Source organism: Martes martes (assembly GCF_963455335.1).
Source record: "Martes martes genome assembly, chromosome: 11".
NCBI lineage: Eukaryota > Metazoa > Chordata > Mammalia > Carnivora > Mustelidae > Martes > Martes martes.
In genome coordinates, this window is record NC_137899.1 from 72,089,786 (window position 1) to 72,112,990 (window position 23,205).

At 35.7% G+C, this 23,205-nt stretch overlaps 1 protein-coding gene across 1 annotated transcript in view; it reads right to left on the reverse strand.

Annotated features, from left to right (window-relative positions):
• SAMTOR (S-adenosylmethionine sensor upstream of mTORC1) overlaps positions 1-20,499 on the reverse strand; it is a 100,453-nt gene extending 79,954 nt beyond the window's left edge. Inside the window, exons 1-2 of the mRNA XM_080818152.1 lie at positions 20,224-20,499; positions 4,962-5,103 (exon numbers count right to left, since the gene is read on the reverse strand). Of these exons, the coding sequence (XP_080674278.1) occupies positions 4,962-5,103; positions 20,224-20,383 (302 nt within the window). The 5' untranslated portion in view covers positions 20,384-20,499. The remainder of the gene's footprint in view (positions 1-4,961; positions 5,104-20,223) is intronic.
• Positions 20,500-23,205: the final 2,706 nt, after the last annotated feature.

Sequence of the window (23,205 nt, forward strand, 5' to 3'; positions counted from 1 at the left end):
AGGTGATGTCAGAACATAGAATCCAACTTGGAAGGGGCTCCCACCAACTACATATGAAATAATCTGAACATCTCCTCCCCGGCCCCCCCAAAAAAAGACTGATAGAAGACTGAATAAATAACTAATATCAGAGGCTACAGTGATATTGCAAAAATTACAAAAACCCTCAAAACCAAAAAACTTACTCATCACAATTGTAACTATTACACCAATTTCTTATTGAGAAAATTGCTAATTAAACAAAAAGAATTAGGTATATGTGTATGTTTATTTTTACCCAGCCTTTCTGAAGAACAGGTTATCATTCCCTGTTCACAAAGAAAAGCTTTTATTTACAGAAGCTAATAAATGCAAAAAATGATACAATTTGAAAAAACATTTTGCAAACCCAAATGAAACAGTTTATTTAATAAACAAACCTGTTAGCTGCTTTCAGGCACCTGGTTATGCTGTTACTGGGGGAAAAGAACTATACAATCTAAAAAACAATGTATTAAGAAATTAAGAGAGCTAAAGATACAAAAGGTCTAAAGGAACTAAAGAAATACCTAGATGAGAAGAGATCACAGACACTTTGTACCTTTGTTGAAAAGGTACATGGGCAGCAAAGGATCAAGTCTTCCATAGTAGAGGGATTTTGCTTGATTAAAGGGAAACCAGCAGAACTTTTTAATGGTTGCTTAGAATAGTGTGACTAACTGGAATCTTTAAGAAACCCAAATGCAGAGATTGTTCTCCCTGTTCTATTCCTGCATCCTCCCCACCCCACATAGATCTTGATTTTCAAATATGAAAAAGGCAGTGGGGCAGCACTAGAGGCATGGAGTGTGACTAAAAAGCAGAGAAAATTCTTTGCACTCTTCTGTAGGCCAAGGTCTCAGAGTCTTGCCGGAGGAATGTGTTTGTTATATACATAAGACAGAACTCACCCTCAGAGCATTTGAAGCCAGAGGTGAAATGAAACTATGTAATCCATTTTAACCCCTGATAGATCGAAGTGTCAGTCTCCCATCCTACCAGCCACTCAATAAGAGAGGGGAAAAAAAAGCATGCCCTCTCTAGGGAAAACTAATATTTATGCCAGTCTCTTCAAAACACTGTGTGTGTGTGTGTGTGTGTGTGTGTGTATTTAAAAATTACCAGACATATAATGAAGCAGGAACAGCCAAAAGAAAAAAACAGCCAAAAGAAGATCCAGATAAAACATGCTGGAATAAGCAAAGACTTTAAAATAATTGTTATAATTCTTTTAATTCAGAAAAAGGTTAACTAATTAGAACTTCAAAAGAAAAATGAAATCTCTAAAAGATGAGCCAAATAATTATTATACAAAAATTGAGAAAAATGGTATCTTGAAAATATCTCTCTTGGTAACAGAACAAAAAGCCAAAAAAAAAAAAAAATCGGTAAGGATATATAGATATTCTGAACAGTACTACCAACCATCTCGAAACCAAAAACCACAGAAGAGAGAATGTGGGATATTTTACAAATAAACTGACATTTCTCTAAAAACTCAAATAAAAACAAGAACCTAAAGAAATGTAACCACCAAATGTCATGCATGAGCCCTGATTAGATTTAGAAAAAGAAATTATAAGGACATTTTGGGGACAATTTTAAAAAAATCTGAATTTTTGAATTAAAATTTTTAGGAAATGAGAAAACTACTGTTAATTATCTTAATGTGATGATGGTATGGTGGTTATGGAGAAGAATGTCCTTATTCTTAGAAGGTATATGGGAATGAAAGTCATGTTTTCTGCAATTTACCTGCAAATGATTCAGAAAACAATGTGTTTCTCTCTATGTACAAAGACTTAGAAAAAGCAAATTCTTTTATTAAACGTAATGACTATACGTTTGTGTCTTGTTTCTAGTTTTTAGTATTTCATACTATAAGTCAAATTTTATTATTTTTTTGCAGGAAATCATATGTAGAATTCTTTAAGCTAAACAGCCAATAAATCTTAGAAAGGTAATATCGGTAAGGCTTAACTCACATACCAAATTCCTATGAAGTTTTAAGTATAATTAACTGGAAAGAAGCTTCTGTTAGACCCTTTTTAAAACCCACTTTAGCTTTCAAATTACCACTGCTTTCTTAGAATTATCAACAGAGAAATGAATTATATATAACACAAGTTAAAACTGCAGATAAATCAAGTTTCAAAATTCAATACTGTTTTGAAGCCTTTTCCCTCAAGCTAGTTTAAAGTTTAAAGACATTATAAAACTCCTCATGGATTAAATCCCACAGTAAGATTAGTTTACAATATTTTGCCACTGTTCTTTTTCAGTTTGACCTCAATTCTTATGAGTGTTCCTTTTCAGCAGTTTGACCTATAAATGACTTCTTTCAGAACACATGTAGATACAATAACTATTGATAAAAACCACAAATCCAAGGAAAAACAGAGTGAAGTGTGAGGCAGATTCATTATTCAAGGAAGGTACAAGCAAATGCTCCTATGAGAGTACCACCTATCAAAGTCCATTTAAGAAAATAAAGTCTGAGAGCTTGCTTGGTGTATCTGAATACTAATTTTAAAGCAGTGCTGCTGCTAAAAGCCAAGAATGGTGATCTTATATAGTGATGGCTCTGATTTTCTGACTGGATTACATTATTACTCTGTGTAATAAAAGAAATACATGGTTCAGCAGTATATCTCATTTTGTGTTTCTTAGCTTGAGGGAGAAAATGTGTATTGTGGGTAAATCAGATTTATAACCATTTTCCCTCCAGAACCAACCAACCAAACAAAAAAACCCCAAAACATTTTAATTCCAAGCATCTTATTTCCTACTATTCTGGTTCCTTTCTTTAGTTCTCCAACTCCACAATTCTTGGCATCCACAATCCATTGGTAGATGATACCACCCTTTCACTCTCCACATCCAACTCTTATTTATATATTATTATAATCACCACAATATATATACCATCAGGGGCACCTGGGTGGCTCAGTGGGTTAAGCCGCTGCCTTTGGCTCAGGTCATGATCTCAGGGTCCTGGGATTGAGTCCTGCATCGGGCTCTCTGCTCAGCAGGGAGCCTGCTTCCCTCTCTCTCTCTCTTTGCCTGCCTCTCTGCCTACTTGTGATCTCTCTCTGTCAAATAAATAAATAAATAAATAAATCTTAAAAAAAAAAAAATATATATATATATACCATCATTTCCCTACCCCCTCTCTTGAGTCATTATACTCATTTGAGCATTAATCTTATTATACTAATGTTCTGTCCATTCACTTTCTCACTCTCTAAAAAAACTGTTTCCCTACAACTTTATACCTCGATTATTACATTAGCTTCCTGATTTCCTTAGTTACACCCTTCCCTTCCTATAGTCTATCTTAACACAGCAATTAATTCTTAAGAATTCCAGACACATTATAAAAGGTTAATAAAATCCTGTTAATCCTCTTCTTAAAACATCCAATGACTCATTCACACAGAATAAAAGCCAATGTCTGTACAATGGTTTACAAAACCTTACAGACTCTAGCTGTTCATTATCTTACTCTCTACCACTCTTCTTCCCCTCATATTTTGCTCTAGCCAAACTGGTTTCCTCACTGTTTCAGAAACATCCCAGCAATAGTCTGTACCTCAAAGCCTTCGGACTTCTTAGGCTTGGTCTCTCACTTTTTTCCTGTTTTTTATACATATCACGTCAGTGAGGCCGACCCTGTCTATCCTACTTAAAATCGTTCTATTTTTCCTTGCTTCATTTTTCTCATGGCACTTACTATATCTGACTTAGCATATATTTAACTTATATATTGTTTCTTGCCTCTATTAGCATGAAAGAGAGAGCAAGAGAGCAAGGATTTTGGTGGATTATTGTACTCTCAGTGCCTATGATGTGACTAGTACACAGTAGACAATCATTAAAAATTATTATTAGATGAACAAAATAATTAAATATATACAATTTTTTCTCTGGATTATTTGTTGAATGAATGAAATATGCATTATTACATAACTTTTAAATGATATTAAAACAAATTTTGGATAGGATAACTACAATGAAATATAAACCAGAAGTAATCATATATTTATTGTCCACATAAAAAGGAAATACTTTGTTTTCTGGGACTTCATTTTTTATTAATTTTTTATTTATTTACTTTTTTAGAGAGAGAGAATGAGAGATAGGAGGGGCATAAGGAGGAAGAGAGAAAGAATCCTAAGTAGACTCCACCCCTAGTGCAGAGCCCTAGAGCTCTATCTCACAACCCTGAGGTCATGCTGTAAGCCAAAATCAAAAGTTGGTTGCTTAAAGGACTGAGCCACCCAGCCACCCCTGGGAGTTCATTTTTAAATTCAGTCAATATACATACCTATTCTTCTCATTTTACCACCTTGAGAGAACTGACAGGAAGTATTTCACTTTCTGATATTTTAAATGTTAGAATTTATACTATGAATTTAAACTATGATAAGATAAACATTATCCAAAATAAATTTAAGTGCTACAACACTCTAAGTCATACAACCAAAATTCAGGATTTTAACACTTTTAAGATGTTTTCAAACTTTATATTATAGAAACATATTCACTTTTACTTGAATCCAAATATAGATAATTATGAAAAGAAATTTCTATACTATAACTTATTAATGAAGAGTTAAGTGTTAAAACTCCTATTTTAAATGTATTGGTGTTTAAGTATATTAAATGCATTTAAAACTATACTTTTAATTATTATTAGAGCTATACTTTTAAAAAAGTTGAAACAAAATTAAAAGTTATATCCAAAAAAAACATTTTGATGAAAAAGAGATGAATGATATGAACCTAGGGAAAGAGAGTCAAGGGGGAAAAGTTATCTAAAAGATATAATCTGTTTTAAAACAGCTCTATTTTGGTACAGTGAATTATACAAAGCATTACTTGGATTTAAAAGTTTAAACAGTACATTAGAACCAAAAACGTTAGTTCATAAAAACACTCACCTACAACACCATTCAATACGACCTTCGCCCTCACAAGTTTTTGCCCAATGGTTATCTGCCAAATTTTTCATTGCAACAGCATATTCACAAAGGGTTTCCTCATCCTCACAATGTTCTCGCCAGATCTTATCAAAATCTCCCACTAAAAACAAGGGGAAAAAATGAATTAAGTTAATTTCACTTAAAAATATCTAAGGCTTTTAAGAGTTTATTTCTGCATAACCTATAATTACTTAAAAATGAGAAAAGCAAAATCATGAAATCAAATTTCATGAAGCTTAAACTTTTTAATTTTAAAAGGTCCTTTATGCAAAAGATGCAACATTTTAACTATGATGATGTGTTAATCAAATAAATTTTACCATTTTAAACAGATGGATTTATGAAGCTCAAACTAATAAACATAAGCAGACGTAGGCATGAGTTATCAGTTTATAAACCAAAAACACACAGGGCGGGAACAATTATGGCTAGGCATTCAAGCATTAATTATCGTGCTACCCTTGGGCAATATGACCTTGCAGCACAGAGTAAAGTTACTTAAGCTTGCTTCCTGCCTGTTATTTTCTTGGATCTCCACATACAGTTTTCTATATTAAAAAAGGGTTGATAGGTGAGATGGTAACATAAATTAGCAAGCAAGCTAAATATTTTTATTTACTTACTTGGACATGCTCTTGGCATACAGTACTTTAAAAAATTATTATCCTTGGGCAAAAATGCTGCTAGAGAAATTATCTTGGAAGCCCCTCCAAAGTTTCAAATCTTTATAAAATGTTCTGAATAAAAATTATAAGCTGACTATATTTGCCACCACCTTTTTAAAAACATTAAATCAGTCACCACTTTTAATATGAAATCTGAAAGAGCAATGTGTGTTCTGATAAAATATGGAATGAGAATGCTATGGCCAAATAAATGAGCATTAACACAATTGTAAGGGTAAAAGTATAAACAAAAGGAGAAACAAAAATTATTGTGGTGGCTTCACTCAACATCCTTAGTCTTAAGATTAACTTTTATTGCCTTATGTTCAGATGTAGGCAATTGTTCGGTGACAGGATAAAATAAAAAACATAAAATAAAACAGCCAAATTTGAAGATGATAGTCAAATTCTCTCCCCACTTAAGACTATTACATTCTAGCATTTAAGAAGTGTGTTTGTTTGTCTGTTTTTTAACACAGAAAAAGAATTAAGACAGTTCAAATACATCAAGACTGACTTACTCAAAATTTCAAAAGCCTTATTACTGTAAGCACAGAGACCAAGAAGGACTGAGTTGAAAATCAAAATACTAGCCCTTTAGTTTGACTAAATTGAGAAACAGCAATAAAGGTACATACATGCCCATACACACAGTGTTAAAATGACTAAATATCACAGTCTCAATCTTGGCCTGAATACCGACTGTAAACCCAAAAGGGATGAAGGTTTCTCTTTTGGAGGGTTATGTATTTACACAACAATATTTTCTTAACCAGTAATATTTGTGTAGTGACAGAGCTCTCAATTTGTTATATAATGAACTGCAATACCCATCCACTAAAACAAGCAGGCAAACATATTTTTTAAATTCTCAAAGAAAAACTCCTCAGTTTTAGCAACATCTTTCAGATAGAGTAATTTACCAAATCTCTAATAGAACTACAGGAAGTAAAGTCTTTGAAAAAAATATTTTGATTAATGATACATTAATAAACCTATGATGGTTCCTGACACTCTTCCTGACTATTCATCAGACTTGATATCAAATGGTTCATTACGGAATAGTATCATTTTAGAGGTGCTTTATCTTTTATTAAGATGGATATCTTCAATTCTAAAAGGCCTTTTGTTTGAACTTCTAAGTTTCAATGCTCTATTTAATATGAAAAATAAATACATAAAACTACTACATTTGTTAGTAATAAGAATCATTCAAACAAAAGCTGTATGGCCAAATATATCTGGGAAAAGCTATATTTAACATATTTATACAGATTTCTTTTCTGTAAGACTTTTTAGCTTAGATTCTACAGAAGATACAATATAAGACAAAGACCTGGGTTTAAGTAGTTTATTTGGGAGAGAATCCTAGGAAACAGGAGTGAGGGAATGGGGAGAATAAACCAAGGCAGGAAAAAAATACTAATACAAAGGTACACTATTGAGTTCTGCTGCTGTGGGCTAGAGAAGCATATGAATTCTGGAATTTTGCACCTAAAAGATAGGAGGCTAGGACATTTTATGCATCAGCTACAATCCCCAATTAACTGAGAGTTGATGAGAACCTCTACTTCTAGTTGGCACTTAGGCACTGAGTAAGGCAGCATCCTTAGTGGGCTCTAGCAGTGCTGAATAGTGGAAAGCAGCACGCAGTTAAAGTGCAACTTTGTTAGGGCTGGGTGCCTCTGAGCTCACAGAGTTTGTCCACAACAGCTGAAGACCAAGGGTACGTTATGTGGGGGCACCAAATGCATCTACTACAACTCTATATCACTGTATACTGTGAAATTCAATTTACCCTAGAATTAACTAGAGTTGCAAAGGCAACTGTACATATACAAAGACAACTCCATATATACAGAAACCTACTGCCATTCAGCTTTTAAGACCTACAGTTTTCCACATTCAACAAAATTTTGTGTACATAATATCAGTATCTTGTACAGTTTTAAAGCTTATTATCTGCTCCACTGAAGTTCTGAGGAAGGATTCAAATTTTGTCTGTAAAGCCTATTTAACTCAAACTATTTGCAGAGAACTTTCAATTTTATGTCTTTGCTAACATTTAAGTCTCCAAACTCTCTCCAACTACGATGATACTGAAACCGATGCGTGATTAGTAAAGTGTAGCACCCTTATATATAATTGAGACTAAACAATGTAATTGTATATATTTTTCATTCTTTCAGTGGATTTGCTGAAAAAAAAAATACTCTATGTCAAAACGTTACCCAGGATAACAAAGTTAATGAGCTAGCACTGGCATCAAAGAAAGGGAAGAAGAAATGTCACAAGATGTGGTAGACACTATATGAACCAGATTATGTTCCCTATGTCCTATGTAAGGCATCCTGGACCCAGAACTTTTAAATCATATACAAGAAGAATGTATCAAGAAGACACTATGTTAAATGGTGGTTACAAAGTTGAAGAAAAAACACTGCCACCAGTTATTAAAAAATTCTTCTTTCTAGAATACCCTTGAAAGCTTGTTAAACAAACAGAATGGGAAAATTCAGTTTTTTTTCCATAACAGTCCATTCTCTGTTTTGACAGTATTCAAAATAATGGTATTTATCTTTTAAGCAAAGTATTTTCAAAATAACTTATGATTTGAGTTCTAAAAGCCAACACGAGTTAAGGTTGACCAGTGCCCAGTATCCATAATCAAAATCCTCTGCTAACATAATCAAAATCCTTCTGCTAACGTGGTCAAAATTTTTACACAAAAAATGTGTTAATACTTGATTCTAAGAATTTTTAGTTATCTTTTAGAAATTAGGTCAACCAACATCTAAAAAACTGAATTATTTAAAAGTATAATACTTTTTCATTACCAAATAGCAAATTAGGAACTAAGAACTTCCTGAGGTCTGCATCAAAGATCAAGTCAACAGAATCAGAAATGCTTACGTATTCAAGCTCAATCAGAGGCTCTCAATGAATTAGTAATTAGTCATATAATGATTTTACAATGATATTGGCATTTGTGATGACTCAAAACCATTGTGATTAATATCTATTTTCTTGCCCACTTCTTAGACATCCTCTAGAAGTATGAATGTATCTTTTAAAAAAAAGAGAGAAAGGAGGAAGAGGAAGGGAGGGAGAGCTAAATCTCCAATAAATACATACATTTCATTTTCCCCAAATACAGAGAATTCAAAAATTATTTTTAGAAAGCACAATTAAAAATATATGTCCTCCTGGGATGCCTGGGTGGCTCAGTGGGTTAAAGCCTCTGCCTTTAGCTCAGGTCATGATCTCAGGGTCCTGGGATCCAGCCCTGCCTCAGGTGGGGCTCTCTGCTCAGCAGGGAACCTGCTTCCCCCTCTGTCTCTGCCTGCCTCTCTGCCTACTTGTGATCTCAATCTCTCTGTCAAATAAATAAATAAATAAAATCTTAAAAAAAAAAATATATATATATATATATATATGTGTCCTCCAGCCTAACTTAAAATTAATAATTAGTGAATATTTCATGGCCAAACCAAATGAATATAAAGAAAAAAATCAGTAATTATTTGTTCAAGTACATAGTTTTAAAGATCATGTTAAAGCTCTGCTTCATCTAAAAGATAGTCGTCAATTTGCCTAATAACATTCTGAACTGTTAACATGACTTCTATTTATTATATTCTTCTTACAAATTTTTAAAACAGTAATTTAAAAAAACTAGTTAATAATTTAAAACACAACTGATGCCAATTTAAGTTGTCAAACTAAGTTCAGTAATGGAAATCAATAAACCAAGTTATTTTGAATATTGATCCTAAAAATCAAGACAGTATCATAATTACTGACTAAATTCACCTCTACAAACATTTTATGTGACAACTAAAAGGAAAAAAAATATGAGCTAATACTTCCTATAAAAAGCGGTAACAGTAACAACTAGGAAAAAATTAATAGCACATTAATTCATTAATTCAAAAGACAGAGTTCCATGTAATCTAAAACAAAAACAAAAAAACAACCTCACAGATACAGACAACAGATTGGTGGTCGCTAGAAGTATGGGGTGGGGTGTGGGAGAAATGGGTGAAGGGGCCAAAAGATACAAACTTCCAGTTATAAGATAAATAAGTGACGAGGATGTAAAAAAAAAAAAAAAGAAAGAAAGAAAAAAGTTCCATTTTTAATAATTTGGTGATTAGTTTAAGGTATTATTACTTTGGGGCACCTGGGTGGCTCAGTAGGTTAAACCTCTGCCTTCAGCTCAGGTCATGATCTCAGGGTCCTGGGATTGAGTCCCGCATCAAGCTCTCTGCTACCCCCGCCCCCCGCTTGCCTCTCTGCCTACTTGCGATCTCTCTGTCAAATAAATAAATAAAATCTTAAAAATAAAAAAAAGATATTATTACTTTGAGTGCAACTGTCTTTTTTGTTTTGTTTGGTTTAAGATTTTATTTATTTGACAGAGACACACTGAGAGAGGGAACACAAGCGGTGGGGGGGAGTGGGAGAGGGAGAACCAGGCTCCCCGCCAAGCAGGGAGCCCAATTCAGGGCTTGATCCCAGGACGGAACCATGACCTGGGCCGAAGGCAGACAAGGCAGACGCTTAAGGAACTGAGCCACCCTGGTGCCTCTGGTGTCTTTGAAGAACCAAATATAATGGAGTTAAGGAGTTATTTATCTTTACTCTTCTAAATAACCTCAAGAACAGGTCCAAACTCAAGTGAACCAATGGAATCCCCTATTTAAGTTGATACTATTTTTCCTTTTTGAATTAACTTCTCTCCTGCCATTTGTTACAAGCAAATTTCTTTCCTTCAAATCATAACTGAATTCACATATTCAAAAGGGTCCATCTGCTTCTTACTTGGTCATCTTACAATTATTTCCTATATGTATCTGCAATCCTTATAGTACTTTGCCACTTGTTTATGGATATTGTCTATTAAGACCATAAGATGGTAATTTTCCCATTAGAAAGTATAAATTGAAAGGCAAAGACTTTTTTATTTAAAACTTACATAAGCTATAGGAGTTAGTGATGGTGCCCCATTAATGGGGGAAAAGTGTTTTACGTTTTTGCCATGCTCAAAAAATACACAAAACACCAAAACTATAAATTAAATTCAGTACCAGAGTAAAATTAAAACTAGAGTTGACAACTGTCAGTGGATAATAGTGATGAAAAAGTAAAATCTGAATACTTCAAAATAATGTTCTCAAAATAAGAGTTACAAGAGGCTTGGAAAAACAATAGATTCAAAGTCAATTTTCTGGAAACTTCACTGTTTTATGCTGCTTTATGTATGTATTTTTTACTTTGTGTTATTGTCAAGAGAAAAACTTGCAACTGGAAGTGCAATTGTATCCATTAAGTTCTTTGATAACTGTATGTATTTCTAAATAAAAATTTGAAAAAACAAAAAAAAATCAAAAGGCATTTTCTACTGAAATAGAAAAAAACCCCCAACAGTACGTATATCTTTTAGGAAAAGCTATACGCCTAAAGAGAAATTATTGGTAACGACACTATTTAAATAGATGAGCTATTTTTACGTGAAAAAAAAGATAGATGGTGTTATCTATGCTTAAAAAAAAAAGATAGATGCATTTTTACATGCTAGGACCATTTGATGTTTATAAGTATGCTACAAATAATATTATTTTCTCAGTAACTCCTAATTTTCTCACTTTAAAAAGATAAAGCACAGAAGATAAGAAATTTTGTTAAGTGCAAATCTGAGGCCAAATTTAGATAAGAATAGCATGTAAATTATTCTTAGTGGTTTACCCTTGTGAATCATAATATCAAAGATCAACGCTGCACTATTGTGGTTCTTACATGGAATACAAAACAAATCACGTGATTCCATATTCACAAAACTCTAAAAAAAAGAAGACAAATGTATAGTCAGAAGGGATCAGTGGACATGGAGTACAGAGTGAGAGAGGTGTGAGTACAGAGGAGCATAAGGAAATTTGGAAACAATAGAAATGTTCTGTATCTTGAATGTAGCAATGCTTCACAGGTGTATACATCTGCCAAAATCCATTGAATTATACGCTTTAAATGGGTTCAGTTTATTGTACATAAATTGCTCCTCAATAAGTTTCATTTAAAAATATTATATGCCATGAGCACAGTAAAAGTTACAAAATAAAAAAAATATATTTCATTAAATTTGAGGGTCATTAACTTCTCTTAAAAAAACCAATTTACTTTGAGTATCACAAACAAATCCTGAACTTGTGGAAATTCAGAACTAAAAATCTATTTAATTTTTACTTCGGTATATGATCAAATATGGACAGTAAGATACTTTACCTATAGATGACCAGATTACCAAATTCACATTTCAAGAACCTTTAAAGATCATTTTCTCTAATATGAGGTAAGCAGATAAACTCATGACCAAGTGGAAACAAGTTCAACAGCCACTCTCTGGCATTAAGACAAGTGTTCAGGTCTAGAGTGTCTCACAAACACAGTTAAACCAGGCTTCTGAGGATTCCTGAGCACTTGATACAGTGGCATACCTAAAAGGGAACAAAACATCCACGGTGTGTGATGTAGAAGGGGCTTCTGAGATTCAAACATAGAAGACCTGAAAACCTGCATCTTATATCCAACATGTCATGACTAGTCATTTCTCTGATGAGGGAAAAACCCCAATATTGTGATGTACTAAGGTCAGACCTTTCTTATAAAAACAGAAATGTAAGAAGCAAAGCAGTTGGGGTTTGGAGGGGGGGCGGGTAGGGTAAAAAAAACCTGTTACAGCCATTCTAATACTGAAGAAGACAGAAACTACAGAGCAGTCTTGGTAGAAATTCCAGGAACCAGTCAATCTTCAATGTTATAGCCCTTAAATGCACCTGGGCAGTATAGTTAATGATATACCTTTTTAGTTCTTAAACCATGTATGTTAACAAATTTAATGCTTCCTATGTTGCAAATACCGTTTTAAGTACTTCACAAATATTAACTCATTTAATTCTAATACCAACCCACTGAGGCAGATCTTTTACTTTACAGATAAGGAAACTGAAGTACAGAGACATTAAGTAAACTTCTCAAGGGTACACATCAGACCTAGCAGTCAACTGCCAAAGTCCATGCTTCTAACCATCACACCACCTTGCTTCTCTTTCCCAGTTTTTAATTTATGAACGTTCACAGATATGAACAAAGCTTTGCACCAGAACAAGCAGCACTGATACTACTTGCTACAAACAAATGGTCTTTTGTCAGTCAAATGCAATTATTTAGTCTCTGCAACTGCATTAATTGTTAGATTTCTGGCAATGATTTCAACTCTGGCTGCACACTGGAATCACCCAGAAGTTTCATTTAATTGATCAGGAGTGCGAACTGGTTATTTATTTTAATGTTCCTCAGATAAAGCCACTGTGCAGTGATGGCTCAAAACCACAGGTCTATGGTAAGTAAGATCGTAAACTCAAACACCTCTTGAAATAATATATAGATCAGTGAGGCTTAGGGCACCCCGAAGAGTCAAATTTAATTAAAAAACAAAACACTGAATGGATGAAACTCAGTATCTACAAACGTAATTTAGTCTACAGTCTATCTTGTGTTTGAAGCATTCTCTTGTTATAAACATATTTATGATAAAAATAGTTAATTCAAAATGTAAAACTCTGAATATATCCTATACATGAGATGGAAAGAAATTAAGAAAAATCAGAATCAATGGCATCAACATCTGTTATTACCTTATAAAACAAATTTACTGATATACGTACAACCACAGAGATTACTTGTTTAGTGTAAACAAAGGACTTATGAACACTCTTCTGAGAATTAATTTCTGTATAAATTGGACTAAAAATTTCTATATTAAGTAGAGAAATTGCTTTATAAATGAGAAAGGGGATGATCAGATGCATGGTGATTAGCCATCTATTCTAAAATAACCCTTGCAATGGGCATCAATATACCTAGACTTAGAGCATAATAAATTAGTACAGTTTATATCAGTGGTTTTCAGATGTTTGCTTTTTGCAACTAGTGCAAATTTCACCCCCAAAATTTAGGAGGTTGATATTGGGGTTGAAAGATTTTTATCTTTGAAGTTACAGTATATAAATATAAGTAAATATCCACTCAAACAAAATTATTACCATCTTCTAATACTAACACACACAGACACACAATACAATATCCTTAATAGTTCTCATTTTTTCTGTTTGGATAAAACTTTTTATTTTTTATTTTTTTAAGATTTTATCTATTTATTTGACAGAGAAAGATCACAAGTAGGCAGAGAGAGAGGAGGAAGCAGGCTCCCTGCCGAGCAGAGAGCCCGATGCGGGACTCGATCCCAGGACCCTGAGATCATGACCTGAGCCGAAGGCAGAGGCTTTAACCCACTGAGCCACCCAGGCGCCCTATTTTTTTATTTTTTTTTTTAATCTTTGGCTAACACTAGTATGTAGGAACCAATAGGTAGGGAAAGAGGAGTAGCAAATAACAAAGGAGAGAAATTCACAGTATACAGAAAAATAAGGCAACGTGATTCCACAAACACTCACCAAATGTTAAGAACAAGGCATTTTACAGTATCCATATTCTCCACTATTTACAGTTTAACTATAGAAAAACAATATGTTTACATTGATAATTTCAAGCATTTTTAGAAGAGTAAAATTAATCTACTCAATATAAGAAGCCATGACCATAAATTCTTTACCAAAAAAAAAAAACAAAAAAACTGTACCCCAAATTTACAATTTAAAAATATGAATGAATATAAAAAGATTAAACCCAACTATCTAGAAATATCTATATAAGCATCTTTCTTTTTATGTGTACCTTAAATTTATAAGGCATAATGCTACATACTAGGGATACAAAAACAAAAGGCAGAGTCTACTCAAGGAACTAAAGTTAGTGGGAAAGACAGGTAACTGAACTAAGTGATAAATACAATAAAGGCAAGCACAACCGTGGTATGGGAGCACAAGATAGAAAGAGGGACACTAATGTAAAATTGGACACTACTGGTGTCTTCCAAGGATCTATACTCAAGTACACATTATTATCACTCTGTGGGTCAGTTCATATGGCCTCAAACTTCAATTTCCACAGACAGGGCTTCCAATCCTATACTTCCAAAGGATATATTCCAAACTAAATAATTACACCAACCCTATGACAAACCAACCTGTTTACTCTGTTCTCCCTGCTCCCATCCCAACCCATACACATTTCCAAAACAGAGGAAAATGGGTACTTAAATTTTCCCAGACAACAAACCTTGACATCATCTCTGACTCTTCCCATTTACTTTCACTGAAACTACTCACTCTGACCTTCAAAAATTCTTTGGTGTGTCTTTCTCTGTATTCATGATCACTGTTGTTATTGATGCTATAATTAACTCTAAATCAGATCAGTATAAGGGTCTCCTACGTGATCTCCTTTCTTCTGGTTCTTTCCTACTCTACAGTACTTTAGAGTTCACCGTTCCTTAACTCCTCTGTTCATTATATAACCTATGGAGCTTTCAAATACATATGCCTATGTTCCACAAATTTCCACAGATGATAATGATGTGGAACCAAGGCTAAGATCCACTGCATTTGTTATTGTTTTTTTTCCCCCCACAAAACAATCAAAAGGATCTACACCAATCAAGAGGATCTACTTAATTTTTACTGTACCTTTTGAAATGTAAGAAAACCAAAACCCTAAAAAGATACCTTACTACAATGATGACCAATAATAACAAAATCAAATAGTTAATATACTATATGCCTCTCACTGAAATGACTATTTACCAGTCAATGTTCGCTTTTAGTGTTACTTATTATTAAACCCTTCATTTTTTTCTCCCTGCAAGAATGGCAATTCCCACTCTCCTTGTGTAAAGTTAACAAAGCCCTTCTGTGGACAGTCTTCACCTTACTTATTTTGCTAACTAAATAAACATTCTATCACAAAGCAGCACTTTCTGATTCTATATCAGAATGAGCATGACTAAAAAAAAAGGAAAAAAAAGAAAACAGAGTAAAACTTCACTTTAAAAAAAGGAAAAAAAAGAAAGAAAGAAAGAAAACCTGTTCTAAGTTTTTTGGGGTCATGGAGTTGGTTAGTATTTTAAAGTAGTGTTGAAGACCATAGAAGGAAAAAAAAATTAAGAAATTTCAATTAAAATCTGTTATCCTAATATTAAAAACAATTTCAAAACTTTGTTTCAGGAAAACCACTAATATTATATTCATTCTTTCATTTTTAGACCTTTTGGTGTTAGTTTAAAAATATTTCTAATTCAAGTTTTTCCCTCCCTGCCAATTCTCTCTCATGTGTTTGCTAAAGAATAACAATCACAATAGTATTTTTCAGCCTATCCTAAACTATTACTCTAGCTCACCCCTTCTCTCAAACTATGAAGATTGTGAGTAATCAATAAAATTAAACATCTCAACTAGACTATTTAGTAGTTGCTTCTTAACATGCTGCTCACAACTATTTATCTTCAAAACATAATTTTTTCCGGACATAGTCTACAGAACCAACATACCCTGTATTCTCCTTTTGTGCTTCAGTATCAGTAATCTGTCTTAACTGCTTTTATGATATCATCATTGCTATTACTAACACTGATTTTAATATAGGAAACTACAATGAAGATCACCCATAATTCAGTGACCTTGAGAATATCACTGTTAACAGCTTATTATGCATTTTTACTTTTCTCTGATTCGCTTATAAGCTACATGGGTTTGTGTGATGAATTGTTTTAACTTGTTTTGGCCTACAGAATAAGTAAATTCAGAGTATTCAGAATGAATAAATTGATGAAATTTACTAAAGACATTCACAAATGGGTTAAAAAATCAAATCTAAACGGAATGGAAATCATACTTTTATTTCTAACAACTGCAGCCTTTACATTTTCTCAATTTCTACATGAAAACTCTAAGTTTGGAAAAAGAGATGCCAAGCATAATAATAATCACTGTAAGAACAGGATTATGTGACTAGGATTATGGGAAAAAACATACAAGGACAACTGAAAATACACATGGCTCTACTTCAGTTCTCAATTAGATATGTACTCATCAGGCAGATCGGATTAAACAATGAAGTCCCTGTTTGGAAAGCAAAATTAGCTGTTTCTCATTAAAAAGCTGTGTACAACTCTTATGATACATTTAAAATATTTCTGGCTTACATGGCAGTGTTATTTTTAAAATTCTGTATAGCAAAGACAGAAAACACCTATATCTGCAAACATGTTTCCATTTATATAAACTCAATCTAAAAGACTGTACCTTAGCTATAAATGGCGTATACTACAAACACTTCTTCTCACCACTGCTAGATATTTCCCTACCATTTCCTCTTGATAACTACTTAAGATAACAGCACTGCCGAGAACACTGACCATTATCTCCAATTCTTACTTTATACAAATTGGCAAAGGATCTCTAAGTGGTGACAGAGAACAGGCAGTAAATGGAGTAAAGAGGGAAAAAAGTGGTAAAAAAAAAAAAAAAAAAGGGTGCACTAAATCCACCAGCTAGTCTTTACCATTCTATCCACTACCACCAACCCCAAGCCTGCTCATCCCCATCAACAAGCATCAGTTGGGCAAATGGACTAGAAAGGATGGAGAGAAATTTTTTCTAACACAGCAGGAAAATCTTATTTTCGTTGTTATTCCTGATTCATTTTCAATTTCAGTACCAGATATAAGGGAAGGGAAAACTACATTATCTAACTGTATACTTGTTATCTAATGCTCACTCCTGCCATTTCTCACCCCAAAACCCATACTTCATATAGTCCCAACTCAGCTCATCATACCTATCCCATGGATTACTCCATTCTCATCAATTTACATCATTTTACCTAATACAAATTCCTGCTTCCCATTTTCCTCCTATTTCACCAACATGTGGAGTTACCATTAGGTGTGCAATTGGGAAGAAAAAATTATTTCCATAAAATATGTACAGTACTAATGATGAACTATCCAAACTTCAAGCAAGTTGTTTCAATATTTTTGGGATTTGGCTCACTCATGTGCAAAAGGAACACATTCCAAAGATTGGCTGACAAATTTCCAGGCCCCACTGACAAGGATTCTGAAACTATATACCAAAGGTAGAAGACAAGAATTTTCTAAATGGCACACAGATGATCAGTCACATTTGGGAATCAATGATAAATGCTAAGGTTCCTTCTAGTCTAACATTCCAAGACTGTAAGCTGGAATTTTCACTGCATTTTCTAATAGAAATATTCTTATAAAAGGTGTGTAGTTTATATCATTGATGGTCTTACAGTTACTGTTTAAATAGGCCTGTATAACCTGACCTAGCACCTAAGCTCCACTTACATCATTATTTTATGACCACTGGTGACTTGCAAATGAACTTGTATGTTTGCACACTGTGGACCACCAATATTATAATACTAAAACCTCAAAGGAAAACACTAAAAAAATATTTTCTTGGGATTATGTGCATAGTTAGACTTCTCCACAGATGGCCTTTTCACAGATTTCTGTCCAATCACAACTAAGATTTGACTTATATGTCAGAAATAAAAGTAGGAAGTGCATGCTCATTAGGATCTCTTACTTTGCTAGTTCACTGGTGGGGCTTTGTGTATCACTGGAATAAAGCCTAGAGAAATCTAGATCATTGATGGAATTCATGGCATTAAAATGCCTAAAGAACAGTCTCACTCAAATGTTTACAGACTGCCAGGACTTTACCTGCTCAGAAGCACACTAGATCATTCACTTATGAACTACATGTATCTCTTCTAGCTCTGGTAACTTCCAATGACCAATTCTCATTATAAACAAAAGTTCCCTTGGTTAATGTTCAAGTTTAAAGACGTGTTTCAACATGTGGGAACTAATCAAGTATAAACAGCACTTGAATACACGACGACACATTAGTAGTGTGTTGATTTAAGTGGAACCTCTTCATTTACAAATAAATTAATAATATTATAAAGCGGTAGGAATGGAAACAATTATATGCTAGTCAGCTTTTTCTTTAAAAAGATGTACTTGCTTAGAGCTGTACAAAATAGCATGATAAATTAAATTGTGTACATTTATTTCTTCATTTCTCCAGTAGATTTCTCCAATCTACAGTGAATGCCATTATGTAAGTGCATTCTTTGAATATCAAGAATGATGCAATGGTTGCCATGACAACTACTCATTTTATTGAATAAATTGTGGGTTGGGGGTTAAAGCATTCTTTTAAAAAACACATGACAACATCTTAACCACGCCTGATAAGTCTCTTCCTATTGTCACCTATTAAACAGTAACTATAAGCCATCTTTGAGGATGACTATTTAAACAGCCATTTAAAAAACTAGGCTTGAGTTGCCAAGGGAGGAAAACTTTGAATTAAAAGTTTGAGAAGTGAAACACAGCAACCACATTCAAAGGAACAAAAGATACTTCTTTTTAATCTTCTAGAGTAATTGAAAAGTGTTCGTAAATCAAAAGTAACATGATGTTACATGTCACTGTAACACATTTTGCGTCTAATCCTAAATTTAACTCACCATAAAACTAACACTAGAAGACTGCTGAGTTTCAGTTTGCAATTAAGCTAAAGTGAGAGCAAGCAGAAGGCTAGCCCTCATTTTGATACTCAAGAAATTTCTCCTGAGTGTGTAAAAAACTGGGAATTTCCAATGTCAAGTGACCTACAAAATAGATCTGAAAAGAAGCCTATATTTAAAAACACCAAGGATAACTGCAGACCCCAACTATACACGCTCCTCAGGCAAAAGCAAAAGCTACTAAAGGCTTCTTCCTTTGCTTCAGATCTTCCATAGGACAGGTTCCCAGCTTCACCGGCATCTGTGTCCTTAGGAGGCTCGGTGGTTACACAGACTATTCAAAGCTAAACAATATTTTGAGAACCTGCCCCAGATCTTTTCCTTCCCCACCGAAATCAAGGTTTTGGAGAATGGCGGATGGGGGTTATGAATGGCGCCCCTCCCCCCTCTAACAAGGTGAGGTCCAGTCAGCTAGAAGGCCTGCTGACTTCGCAGCCCTGGAAACCAATGCGAGGAAGCTCCAGCACTGCCTGGCTAAACCCACAGGCACGGGGTCTGTCGGGGCAGCAAATCAAGCAGCCTGGTCAAGCGCAGGGAGAGAGTGGCAACTCACGCTTCCTGCAATCTTTCCCAAATGGCTTTTACCTGCCTTCGTGTTTTACCTTCACCTCTCTCGCGACGAGCGACCTCCACCTCTTCTGGGAGGGCGCGTGTGTTTGTGTGTGTAGTGACAACAATCTCAGCACCCCGACTGGGGACAGGGGACTGGAAGGGGTGGGGACTCAGTTCCTCCACAGCCCTGGAACTCTCCTGAAGGGCCCTCGAAGAAAAAGGGGCGGGAGGAGCGCGTCTGACGCCGACTGAGGACTCGACCAAGAAGGGGGCGTCCGGGCCTGGGAGAGCGGCGCTGGCAGGGGCTGACGTGCAGCTCCTTCAGGTTGCAATGGTGGCCCCTTGGGGGAGGGGAGAGGTGACAAGGGGCTGGGGGCGATGAGGCCTCCCCTCCCCCCTCGCTCAAGCTCGCTGTTTACCTTCCCGGTACTTCTTGCGGAGCCGCCGGTGGACGCTCTTCACCACCCCGGACAGCTTCTCCTGCTCCAGCTTCCGCTCCTGCTCCCGAGGCGGCGGAGTGCTCGGGGGCCCAGCCCCATGCCTGCGAGCACTGCTTCGGCCGCCGGCCTCCGGCTCCATTTCGCTGCCGCCGCCGCTGCCGCCGCCGCCCCTCGGGCCCCCGCAGACGCCTGCCTGACGGAGGAGGTGGCAGCAGCGGAGGCAGCAGCCGGGGGAGGCAGAGGAGCCAAAGCGTCGGGCTCGGAGGTGGCCCCTTTCCCAAACGCTCAAGCTGATTGGCGGACTGTGGAGGGCTGGGCGGAAACGGAAAAGGCTAAAAGCCAATGGATGGAGAGCGCCGGCGCGCACCCGGTTGTTTGGGACCGCGAGCAGCTGGAGGAGGCGGGGGGAGCTGAGCAGTGGGAGCGCTGGGCCCAAAAGCTCCTTTCTGCTCCCCACCCCTCTCCAGATTCTGTGCGCAGGCGCTGTGAACGACGCGCTTGCGTGCTTAGTAGGGGCTCGGTTCTACCCCCAGCCTTCTCACGTCTTCCGGCTTTTCCATCCCCTGAGGATTATGTCCTAACGCGAAGCGGTTAGGGTCCTCTACCTGAACCCCTGCTGTACTTTGTCACTTATAGGTTCTCTTTAGCTGCATAGCGCGAGGAAGCGCTTTTGAGATGACTCGACAGCACAGGAATTTTACACTTCGAGGGACTCAAGCAGAGATGCTTTCATTGGCAGGAGCGGTCTACCAAGTAGTGACTTAATTCACCGGCCGGCAGTGCTTAATGCCTTCAGTGCCAGAGCTGGGCCAAGGACATAGGAAATGGGAAAAGGAGAGGGTCAAGAAAAGCGGTAGAAGGTAATAGTGGAGAGAAAAAGGAAAGATGGAGAACCCTCAACACCTGCCCTCAAGAACTTTTGTGGTGGCCCAGATGTCACAGGGAATGTACCCTCCTGATTTAATTTGGATCAGAACTGAGTGCTTTTAAAGTTGGGCTTGGGTGTTCTCCTGTCCTTTAATTTGGTGGGTTAGTCTACGTGAAGTGTGCCTGAGTGGGTTTGGCAACCTATGCCATCACCAGCACCCCTCCTTGCCCTTCTCTTTGGAAATTCCTAAGGAGCGTGGTTGTTGATTTCCATCCCTGCTCCCCAGAGAGTTGTCGACTGTATTAGTTCTTGAAGTTCCTGCTCGAAAGGCTGAGAGCTCTTAAAGGATTGTATTAGGTTGTAGAGTACCTCCGAATTGCAGTTGTTGGTTACATGTTTGTAAAATGTTGCAAAAACTTTCTAACCAATGATTTTACAAGTATAAATAAAGCTTGCATTATGTAACTTTTATATGCCACCTTCTCAGTAATGAAGACCCTGAAGAACAAAACATTGTACACTCTCTAGAACATAGGAAGAACAGGAGGGGAGAAATGGAGATGATCGGTGGAATATAAAGATGGAAGATGTATTCCTACCTGCGCAGTAAACACACAGATCAAATACAGATAAACTTCAAAAGAACTAATTATAATGAAGTTACACACACACATGTGTAATAAATTGAGGCTATCGTGGTCTTATTTGGGGGCTTTTCATTTGGAAGAAAGAGACGTTTTAATGAGAGTTGTTTTGGCTCTTTCCATATTTTAATATATATGGGAGGTGAAAAGATGTGCAAATATTTGGAAGTTACAACCATTGTAAAGAGGCATTACATTTCATTTGTACTGAACTGTACTAAAAAAAACAAATTCTCCCTGCTACTACGTGCAAATGAATTTTAAAGTCCTTCCTAAAAGTAGAGTTGTATACTGAAGGAAATTTGGAAAATAGAGATGGGAGTAAAATAAAATTGCTAAGAGAGAAGATCTTAAGTGTTCTCATCACAAAGAAGAAGTGGTAGTTAGGTGATGGGATAGAGGTGTTAGCTAATTTGATAGTGGTAATCATTTTACATTTTACAAAAGTTTACATTTAACAAAAAGTTAAGATGTTGTGCACCTTATACTTACACAATGTTAGGTGTCAGTTGTATCTCAGGAAAGCTGGGCGGGGGAAGGTAGAAGTCACCTGAAAACCTACCATTGGGAGATAGCAACTGTTAACATTTTTTTTCTTTGCTTGTATATCTTTATTTCAAATGGGATATTTTTGATGGATGTAAGGTAATCTATTATATGAATAGCCTTTCACTTTAGTCACCAATTCCCAACGTAGTATATGTATGTTGTTTCCAGTTTTTTGATGTTCCAAATAATACTGTGATGAACACCCTTATACACAAATGTTTGTCTATTTAATTATACATTTCACTAGGCTAAATTTCTGAAAGTCAAATTTTTTAATCAAAGGGTCAAATTTTTCACAAAAACATGTTAAAGTTTTTATTTTATTTTAAAGATTTTATTTATGTATTTGACAGAGAGATAGAGAGCACAAGTAGGCAGAATGGCAGACAGAGGAGAGGAAGAGGGAGAAGAAGGCTCTCCACCGAGCAGGGAGCCCAACAACGCACAGCTCAATCCCAGGACTCTGGGATCATGACCCAAGCCAAAGGCAGACCCTTAACTGACTGAGCCACCCAGGCACCCATTTGTTAAAGTTTTTAATATATATTGTCAAATGTCTTGTTTGAAAGGTGGTAGCAGTTTTTGTCACCTCTAGCAGTATATATGAATGTCTATTTCACTGCACCCTCATCAAATATATGTATTACAACTGACAAAATCATTAATGAGTTTTTTTAAAGGTCTTTGTTTTTAAAAGACATGTGGAAATTTTCACTGTTTTTTAACTAGCAGTTCTGGCTTGTATAATATTAACATTGAGTATTAATTTCAGAACAAATAAAAGGAACTTATTCAAGACTCTCTAGTTGTCATTTTTCAAGCAAATTAAAGAGCACAATAATTTAAAGATTTTATTTATTAATTTGACAGAGATCACAAGTAGGCAGAGAGGCAGGCAGA